The 11,152-nt window shown below is 36.2% G+C and overlaps 1 protein-coding gene across 1 annotated transcript in view; it reads right to left on the reverse strand.

Moving 5' to 3' along the window:
* LOC120142450 overlaps positions 1-1,488 on the reverse strand; it is a gene marked incomplete at both ends in the record, with an annotated part of 71,523 nt that extends 70,035 nt beyond the window's left edge. Inside the window, 1 exon segment of the mRNA XM_039157143.1 lies at positions 370-1,488. Coding sequence (XP_039013074.1) covers positions 370-1,488 — 1,119 coding nt within the window.
* Between the last annotated feature and the right edge of the window lie 9,664 nt (positions 1,489-11,152).

The raw sequence follows: 11,152 nt of genomic DNA on the forward strand, positions 1-11,152 counted from the left end.
AAGTGACCTTTTACGTGATTGGTCCTGAAAAGTGAGAAAAGAAAAGGTTTCATATGAAAAGTTACTTACCTTTTGAAGATTAAACCCATTGGTGAAGAGTTGCGACTTTAAGTCCCAAACATCACCATTGTTCATAGAAGACCCTTCATTTTCCAGCATTGAACCATCATGTTTCTCTATGAAGAAGTTTGGTTTCTTGTTTTGTTCCTCTTCATTCTTTGTTGGGGTTTTGTCTTTGCGCCATGCTTGTACACTCTTTCTCATATGCAACTGATCTTGTTGCACTTCTTTGGGCGTTAAAGGCATCAAGGTCACCTTGCGTCCATCATGCTTAAAAGTATATTGATTATGAAAACAATCATGAATAGCCCTTTTATCATACTGCCATGGTCTCCCAAGTAAAATGTGGCTAGCATGCATAGGGACAATGTCACAAAGCACCTCGTCCTTGTACCTACCAACTGAAAAAGGAATTAGAACCTGTTTGGTAACATTTAACTCACCTCCTTCATTGAGCCATTGGAGTTTATACGGAGTAGGATGCTTTGACGTTGCCAATCCAAGTTTTTCAATCATAAGAGTGCTGGCTACGTTTGTGCAACTTCCTCCATCGATGATCATTGTGCAAACCTTATCCTTGACATGGCACCTTGTATGAAAGATATTGTTTCTTTGAATATCCTCTTGGGATGTTTGTGATTGTAGGCACCTCTTTGAAACAAGCATTTCACCATGATCTGCATTTTCTTCCGTTTCTTCGTCTTGTATTATTTCAGGTTTCTCGTCAAAAATAGGCTCATCAGAATCTGATACAATATCTCCATTGTCAAGTACCATCATGGCATTTCGGTTGGGACATTGACTAGCAACATGTCCTTTTCCAAAACACTTGAAACATTTGATGTCTCTTAATCTCTTGAAAGTGCTGGTTTGCTTTTCTTTACCCTTGCTAGATTCGCCCATTTGTGCAGATTTGGGTATCTCTGCGCGTTCCTTTAGTTGGATTGGAGTTTGTTTCCGGAAGGTAATAGGTTCTTGCTTCCATTTGGTGGCCGAATTTGGACTGCTCCTAGTGTATGATTTCCTTTTGAGTTGTCTTTCAATTTTCATGGCCACATGCACCATCTCTTCAATTTCTACATAATGCTGAAGTTCAACAAGGTTAGCAATATCAATATTTAGACCAGATAAGAACCTTGCCATTGTTGCTTCTCTATCTTCATCTACATTGGCTCGGATCATGGCAATCTCCATCTCCTTGAAATAATCTTCAACGTTCTTGCTTCCTTGTTTCAGATTTTGTAACTTATGATAGAGATCTCGGTGATAGTGATTAGGAACAAACCTTTTTCTCATAATAGCCTTCATTTCTTCCCAAGTTGTGATGGGGCGTTCACCATTTCGTCTTCTTGAAATCACCAACTGATCCCACCAAACTAAGGCATAGTCAACGAATTCCATAGCAGCAAGTCTAACCTTCTTTTGCTCCGTATAGTTTTGGCATTCAAAAATGTGTTCAATTTTGATTACCCAATCAAGATATGCTTCTGGATCAGTTCGTCCTTGAAATCGAGGAATAGTCACTTTAATGTTGCTGAAGTTGTCATTTTGATTTCGATGAACATCTCTCCTTGCTACTGATGTTACTTCAGCCTCTTCCTCTTCTAAGTCTTCTTCCATTCTAGGGCGATTTACTCTCCAATTGCCTAGAGATACTTCTAATTGATCCAGACGATCTTGCAAAGGTTCCAATTCTAATTTCAGCAATCTTGCCATCTCACGCATAACGGCTTGAGTCTGCAAATTAGGGGAATCTCTTTCTGGGGATTGTCCTAAACTCCGAGACATGGTTAATAAATAAGAAAAGAATAAGATGTGTAAAAGACCTTACCAGAATATACTCTCACAAAGCCTCACGAGTCACTCCAAGAAAACTTGATGTCACTCAATTCACTCGTGTTTGCACTCTAAGACTTTAATGGCTTTTACTTGTCCTCTTCTGATCTCACACACGCTCTAGCCTTTTTTCTCAATTCTCTTATCTCAAGTTCTAATGAACTTTTACTCAAGACTATATCGAGTAATTTCACTTGTTTGGCGTCGGCTGCAAATGGTTAGTAGGAATGGAAAACAAATATAATTGAAAAGGTGGCTTAGAAATTAGAAAGAAGAGAATGAAAGGGTTACTTACACAAGTCACTTCACAACCTTCTATCACCACAATCAATTTTAAAGGCTTACTTGAAAATGCTTGGTGATGAGAATTGTTGATGAGTGCTTCCAACTTTTCTTTCTTTTCTTTGCTTTTTCTTCTTTTTGAGTGCTTTGACTTTTGAGTCCTTCAATTTTCTTTGCTGATTTTTTTCTTTTTCTTTGACTTTGCACTTCACTTTTGCACTTCTTTTTGTATTTTTCTTTTTGTTGTTGTTGCACGTTGCTTCTTCCACCAAAGCTCTGATACCACTTGATGTAAGGTACTTGTACCTTTTCAAATGATTGTGGATCTAGGAAGGAAGCAAAACAACCTGCAAAGTGAATGGCTCAAAATAGAATGGTTAAGGGTGGTAGACATAGGGATGAAATGGTAGGCTATTTAAATAATGAGTGATGGAAGCGGAAGATAGTTGATAAGGGTATGGTTATGGAGATGAAATAAAGGAATGGTTGTGAGGATAGTATCTTGAAGAAATCTCAAAGAAGAACCAATGCTATAGAGAGCAGAGACCCAATCTTTATATTGCTTCTTCAAGAGGTGGTATTAAGTACTTTGACCCACTAGTTATATGAACTAGGAACCAGAAGTATCAAGATGAAAGAAAAGGGGTTGACGCCACAAGTATAAAATACTTGATAAGTCGATAAAAAGTCACCAGGACTTAAGAAGAGAATAATCTCACTTTAATTGAATAAAAAGGTCTAGTTACAAATGAAATATGCTTTCCTATTTATAGGAAATGGAAGGATATGGCCGAATGGTTACAAGAGGTTTCGACCAGCCCTTGTGCCTCTATAAAATGATATAATTTAATTACAAATAGAGAGGATGGTTCGGTTTAAATGGAAGAAAATATCCTTTGGCCGAATAGTGCTTGTACCCCTTCAAGTTGGCGCCAAATTAGAGAGAAAGGAGTGCTTAGCCGAATGGTAAGAGGACTCTTCATCTTGGCGCCTAAATGAAGTCACACGCCTATCACATGGTGGTCTGGTCATAAGGCGTGCACATGGCCTCTCTAGGATGCTTGTGGTGTAGCCTTGCGCATAGAATGATGGCTGGTCATGTGCTCCATCTTGGGCGTGCATGTGTCTCCTTCCAAGCTAGCTTGAGTGTTGAGCTAGCTAGCAAGAATGGGGCTGTTTATGAATGATCTTTCTAGCCGAGTCCTTTTGAGCTCCATAACAGCATGTTCAGCTACATTCAGCTACCTTTGTCATCACTTTTAGCAACTCAGCTTCAAATAGTCCAACTAGCTAAGTTTAGCTAGCCTGAAGCTTCTCCAGCTGAATCGAGCTTCCCTTAGCATTCCATGAGCTGCCTTGTACTTTGTGAGCTGTTTGTGAGCTGTATGTGACTTCCAAATCGTTCACCAAGCTACCTCAACGTGCATCATACTCCATTGTACCTATATGTGCAAGGAAACAAGGTAAGTTCATGATATTGAGCTAAAACGAGCTAAATACCTTGCTGCCATGTTTGTTTATGGTAATGTGAGCTAAGTATGATGTTCATGAGCTAAGTACATCATCTTCTAATATGTGTAAGATAATGTATAAAGCCTAAGAGTTAATATGAATGCAAATAAACTAATGAAATGCATTATAAGTATGCTGCCTTGATGTATATATAATAATCATGCTTAATATGATAATAAAGCTATCCTAACATGTTTAACATATTAAAATAACAATGTATAATATGAATTCATACTAAGTTATTTTAACTAATATTCTTATCATAAAATATATTATAATAGCATATATTATAAAGCTAATAATAAGTAAATTCAATATAAAGATGTTCAAAAGTACTCCCTTTGTAGATGAAAACGTGATGATATCAATAGGTGCGACTATTGAAGAGCAACGAATGGTAACTCTTCATCCAAATGACGTGATCCATCAAGAATCAAGAGTCATGCCTATTGAAACCCAAAGGGAAATGATTTTTCATCCAAAGGGCGTGACTTATGAGGACATCACCATTCCAAGAGTCACCACCTTTCATGAATCAATGCATCTATCTATGGAAAGGAGCATGATTTTTGGAATACAAAAGGGAACTAACGTTCAAAGCCAAATGTCTTCAATAGACATGAACTTTGAACCTACATTTTTCAGGAAGTATTTCTTAACATTAAATTTGTTTGATCACATTCATACTAATGAAAGTTTTCTTTCTTTTTAGGTTAAGAACTTCCAAAACAGACTTTCAACGGATATGAACCTTTTTGTAAAGATTGAATGGAAGGACACTAAGAAAAGATGATCATTCGATTTGAGGACAAATCGCTCAAAAGAAGGGGAGGATGATGTGATCACAACTACACAAATAGATCCTGAAGTCATGCCCATTGGACCTATCACTCGTGCAAAGGCAAAAAATTCAGGGAAGTACTTTCTCATAAGTGCCTTAATGTTTTAAAATCTTTTAATGAGAAAGAACCATTAGATAATAGGTTGTTTAATATGTTACCTATTGAATATTAAATAACCTATAGTCCACATTATTATATACTACATTGCATAAGTTCATTTACTTAGTTTATTTCTTTATGTTACGCATGTAGGCACATTCGGCCAACACTTGGGAGCTACATTGGAGCTAAATGGAGCATGTAACAGCAAGGAAACTTACAAGGGATCGATTAAGAGAGCACAAGGAACAATTGGTGAAAAGTTGTCCGGAGGCCGTGAGCTCATAGCTGGATTGAGCTGAAGATTTGAGCTACAAGATGAACTCATTTCAGCTGGGGAGTTACACCATCATCATCACCACTTAGGACACTTCAAATATGTCCTAAGTCAAAATTTGTGAAATGGTACCTTTTCGCAAATAGTTGCCACCTCGAGAGGTACCTTTCCACAAGGAGCTGCCCAAACTTTCATCATGTTACAAGTCATCTAAGGCCAGCTCACCACCAGCTCATTCACACCTTAAATAGCTCAAACATGAAGGGACACCTTTCTCAAACATTGTGACCTTTCATGAATGATGCTGCCCATGAAGATACCTTTTGATCTAGAAGCACGTTGGTGAAGAAATTGCAACCATTGGAAGCTTAAATCATCATGAGGAAGAATGCCATGCATATTCGGCCACATCACATGGCATGCACATGAGAGCCTTTGGAGCCAAACATGATAAAGCACATGACTATTCGGCCAAGGAGAGGAAATTGGCGCCAATATGAACAAGCATGAACCATTCGGCCAAGGGAGATGTCTCTCCATCCTTTGACCGAATCATTAAGGCCTTTCATGAAGAGTTAACCGAACCATCATAAGCTCAAAAGACTTATTCATTCAACTCAAGCATTATGTATTTTCCTAGAAACATGTATCTAGCTGAAACAACTTGTAACCATTCGGCCAAGCCCTCTCATTTCCTATAAATAGAGTGGCTTGCCTTCATTTGGATCCATCTCATCTCATATATAAAATTACTCTTGTGAGTTATTTCTCTTCAAAGTTCTTTGTGAACTTTATCGATTAAACAAGTGTAGTTCCTATACTTGTGGTGTCATTCCTTCCATTTTGATTCCTAAATTCCTAGATTGTTATCTAGTGGGTTGAAGACACTATCACCACCCCTCAAGCAAGTTTGTGATGACCGGGATTGTGCTCCTTAGCACTATTTCATCTTTGGCGTGTTTGAGATACAATATCACCACCATTGCCATTTCATCATCAACATCATCCATCGCTTCCATCAATTCCGCAGCCATCTCTATCTTTTTATTTATTTCATTTCATTCTTATTATTTATTTTCATTACTTATATTATTACCCTTTATTAAGTCCATTATTAAACATATTTTCTTATCTTATTTTGCAGCCCAAACTTATAAATTCGAGGACATCAGTACTTGTCAATCCTAGATCGGAACACAATAAGGCTATCTACTCTTCTCACCAAAGTGTGTAGATTCGCCTTACATCAGAACATGACTCTTCATTTGGCTGTAAATCTTTATAAATCTTCAACCTACACTGTCTTCAGTAATCTGGGTATATCTCGAGCTCCCAATATCATATTGATACGATTCAAAGTGCGTTGGAAAGCTAAGAGATAGGGTCTTAAATGTTAAAAGAATTCATCACCAAAATATACTTGTAACATATTCAAAAGTGGCGATCAATCTGACTGTCGTGCACTGTCCATTGGATTGCCTTGAATGTACCTTGCACTAAATACAAAATGTATATAAGTTACAATGCTCAAGGTAATGAATAAATAATAAGTAACATTCTAATGTAACACATGATTCCGTGACTAATATAATAATTCAATTGACATGATAACATAAGTAAGGAATGTGTAACATATGCCTGAAACAAGCTCATTTAAAGATGTGACATGCATGAATATCATATAGGATGCAAACATAGGACAATATATGAATATTCAAGCATAATTTAGAAGGTCAAAGCATGCTTATAACACATATAAAGCATAAATGAGTAAATAAGTAATAAAATATGGAAGAACTCCCTCATAATCATCTTGGAAGAACTTCAAAATTGTGAACATGTTTTTTTGAACTTGGTGGTCGGTAGGATCACATCATCCCCCTTCTTTAAAGCGATTTGTCCCCAAATCGATGCTTGGTACATAAGGGAACAACTTTGATCTTCGTTTGAATGGAAATTTTTTCATTCTCATCTTGCATCCTTTGCTTTGCTCAAAATGCTTCACATATTCAAGTCTTTGCTTTTGAATCAACAATCCAAAAATAAAACAAAGTTAGAAGTAGATAATTTAGAATCAAAGAAAAGGAAAATATTAAATTCATGAATGAATGAGTTTAGACTCTTATTGTTCTACATGGTTAGGTTAATTGAATCTTCCCTTCATAAGGTTCATTCGATCTTGAGTATGAGGTGAATGTACTTTGAAGGTTAATGAACATGTTCTTTATAATTTCAAGTGACACGTCTTTTGGAATTTCAAAATAAATGATTCTTGAATATCTTGAATGTCCTTTGGAATAACTTGCAAATTTAAAGAACGAATAGAAGAAAAAAATTGATTAGTATAAAGAAAAACTTCCTTCTCCTCACATTCTTTTCTCTCATGCTCATGTTTTTCAACACACTCATCTTTACTCTCAATGCTCTTACTCTCATTTTCAACCCCAAATGTCATGGTTTTCTCACAACGTTCTTCTTTGATTTGTGCATGTTCAACTTCACCATATCTTTTAACCACAACCTCACTTGTATTCTTTTCATTTTCTCTTTTACACGCACTTCCCCCTTTGCTCCCAAATTCAATCTTTTCAACTTTCTCATTTTCGACTCCAACGTTTCTCACATTAATTTTCTCATTTTCATTCTGATCTTCCTCCACTATTATTTATTTCTCACGTGAAACTTCTCTTTCAACTTTCTTCATGCCTTTAGTTTTCTTCCATTCCTCTATACGTGATTTGATGATAACTTGGCATTCATGGACATGATTTGGGCACATTGGAACCAACGTGATCTTTCTCCCTTGGTATTTGAATGAATACTTTTTGGAGAACCCATCATACAATGCTCGTGTATCAAACTGCCAAGGACGTCCGAGGAGTAAATGGCTTGAATTCATGGAAACAACATCACACAAGACCTCATCTTCATATCTCCCAATTGAAAATGACACAAGTACTTGCTCTATAACTTCTAGCTCTTCATCTTCATTTAATCCTTGCAAAACATATGGACTGGGATGTTTGAATGTTATAAGCCCCAACTTCTCGACCATGTATGTGCTTGCAAGATTTGCACAACTTCCACCATCAATGGCTACAAGTCATACTTTATCATTCATAAGAAAACGAGTATGAAATGTATTCCTCCTTTGTTATCTGTATTCCATTCGAAAGATGGGAGAATGTTAGTGAAATATTAATAATTAAATAAGATGAAATGACATTACCAATAAACACTCACAAATCTTAACGACCACTCCAAAAAAAATGATGATGCTCCACTCAACGCTAGTGTTTGCACTCGGAAATATAAATTGGCTTTTGCAATTCCCCTTCTGATGTCACACATCCGATTAGCCTTTTTTTCAGTCGTTCCTCTCTTGTAAAGTTCTTAAAAGAACTAACTCGAGACCTTTCAAGTGCTATGGACGTCGGCTGAAAAGTTCGTTAGTGTAGAGGAAAAAATAGAAAGGTAGAAAGGTTAAATAATGAAGGGTGGTCTTAGAAAAGGAAGAAAAGAAAGAAAGGTCCACTTACTATGCAAAGATACTCACACCTTCCTAGAAGAAACAATCAAAGGACTTGAAGGCTTCTTTAGGCTCGGTTGTAATGATGATGCTTGTCACCTTTGGCATTTCTTTGCATTTTTTCCCTTTCTCTACTTTTTTCTTCACTTGGAATCCCTTGTTGATGTTAGAATTAACTTGCTGATTTTTTTTTCTTTTGGAACTTCTCTTTCTGATTTTCTTTTTATTGAATGGTAGGATGTTGCTTTTGCTTGTTTTTGTTGCAATCACCTTAGCTCTGATACCATTTGATATAGTTCAACCTAGCCTCACTTGGTTGGATGGTGAAGTCAAGGTTGTACCTTTGATTATTTCGAATCTAGGAAAGCAACAAAGATCTTGCACAAACAAGAAAGGTCAAAATAAAATGGACAAATGGAAGTAATGAAATGAAAAGATAAATATAACAGTGGAATATATATATGTTGGTGATATGTTTAATGGAAATGATGAAGTATGGCTATGGAAGTAGAATGAAGGTGATGGAGATAAATATGAAAGATAGTATCTCAAAGAAGACCCAAAGAAGAACCAATGTTAAAGAACAAAGACCTAGACTTTATATTGCTTCTTTAAGGGGTTGTAAACAAGGATTTTAACCCACTATCTATATAGAGATAGGAACCAGAAGTATCAAGGTGACATAGATAGGGTGACGCCACAAGCATAAGCTTGATAAGTCAATAAAGTTCACTTAAGAACTAAAGAGAGAAACTCTCATAAATATTTGATTAAACAAAGTGAATTGGTTTTTACAAATGAAATGGTAAGCTATTTATAGGCCTAAGAATGCATGGTGTGAATGCAAAACGTTTAATGAGTGAATATTCATGAATGAATGTTCATCCATTTAAGTGAATGCATCTTCATAGCCGAATTCATCCTCTCTTGGTGTGAACATGTTGGTTCATTTCCTTGCATGAATTTGGAAGAATGTATCATTGTAGGTTTGGCCACCTTTGGAATGCATGCACCAAGTGTGAACGTGACTCATAGGCTCCCTTCATGCACTTGGATTTGGTGCATAAGTTCAAAAATAATACATCCTTATCCCTTGAATGTGAGGAAGTCTTTTAGTCTACTTGTATGAATGTTCACGCCATAAATGGATACATGAAGGTGGAAATGCATTAGGTGTGAACATGGCTCTTCATTTGGTTGTAAATCCCGTATAAATCTTCAGCCTGCACTGTCTTCAGTAATATGGAATATCTCGAGCTCCCAATATTGGATTGATATCATTCAAAGTTATTTGGAAAGATAAGAGATAGGGGATTAAATGTTGTGAAGACTTCATCACCCAAATATGCTTTTAACATGTTCAAAAGTGGAGATCAATATGAATGTCGTGCACTGTCCATTGGATTGCCTTAAATGTAGCTTGCACTAAATACAAAATGTATATAAGTTACAATTCTCAAGGTAATGAATAAATAATAAGTAACATTCTAATGTAACACTTGATTCTATGACTAATATAATAATGCAATTGACATGATAACATGACATGATAACATAAGTAAGGAATGTGTAACTATGCATGAAACAAGCTCATTTAAAGATGTGACATGCATGAATATCAAATAGGATGCAAACATAGGAGAATATATGAATATTCAAGCATAGTTTAGAATGCCAAAGTATGCTTATAACACATATAAAGCATAAATGAGTAAATAAGTAATAAAATATGGAAGAACTCCCTTAGAATCATCTTGGAAGAACTTCAAAGTTGTGAACATGTTTTGTTTGAACTTGGTGGTCGGTAGGATCACATCAATGTCTCTATTGAAAGTACATAATGCTTGAGATGAAAGGGTGAGTCCCTTGGCTTGGTAATGGTTTGACTATCTCTTCAAGGAGACATGTTGGTTCGGCTATGATGAAGATTTATCTCCCTTGGTCGAATGGTGTCATTCTTGTTCATCTTCACACCAAAGACATCTGCTTTAGCCAAATTGTATTGTGTCTCCTCAAATTGGCACCAAAGCTCTCTTGTGCAAGGCATGTGGGTGTGGTCGAATAGGCATGGAGCTTTGTCTCATGTCCCCATGTAAATTTCCTTGCCTTTGCTTTCTCCATTTAGCTCCAAGATAGCTCCCAAGTTGTGGCCAAATGTACCTACACATATAATCATAAAGACTAAGTTAAGTACATGAACTATATATATATGTATAAGATAAAGATTTCTACTATAGGTTATTTAATAATCAATATGTAACATATTAACAACCTATTATCTAATGGTTTTTTCTCATTAAAAGATTTAAAAGCATGAATGCACTTATGAGAAAGTACTTCTATGAATTGTTTTGCCCTTGCACGAGTGATAGATCCTTTAGGCACGACTTCAAGATCCATTTGTGTGGTTATAATCACATCATCATCCCCTTCTTTTCAGCGATTTTCCCTCAAATCGTCGTTATCTTCAAATGGAGAAAGATCTGAAACATTATAAGTTACACTTACATTGTATTCACCAGGTAGATCCAATTTGTATGCATTATCATTGATTTTTTTTATGATTTGGAACGGTCCATCTCCTCTTGGTAACAATTTGGATTTTTGTGTGAAGGAAATCGTTCTTTCCTTAAATGCACCCACACCCAATCACCTTTCTCCAATTTTAGTTGTTTGCATCCCTTATTTGCTTGTTTTTCATATTGCCTTGTTCGC

Source organism: Hibiscus syriacus, unplaced genomic scaffold (assembly GCF_006381635.1).
Source record: "Hibiscus syriacus cultivar Baekdansim isolate YM2019G1 unplaced genomic scaffold, ASM638163v2 tig00110830_pilon, whole genome shotgun sequence".
Taxonomy (NCBI): Eukaryota; Viridiplantae; Streptophyta; class Magnoliopsida; order Malvales; family Malvaceae; genus Hibiscus; species Hibiscus syriacus.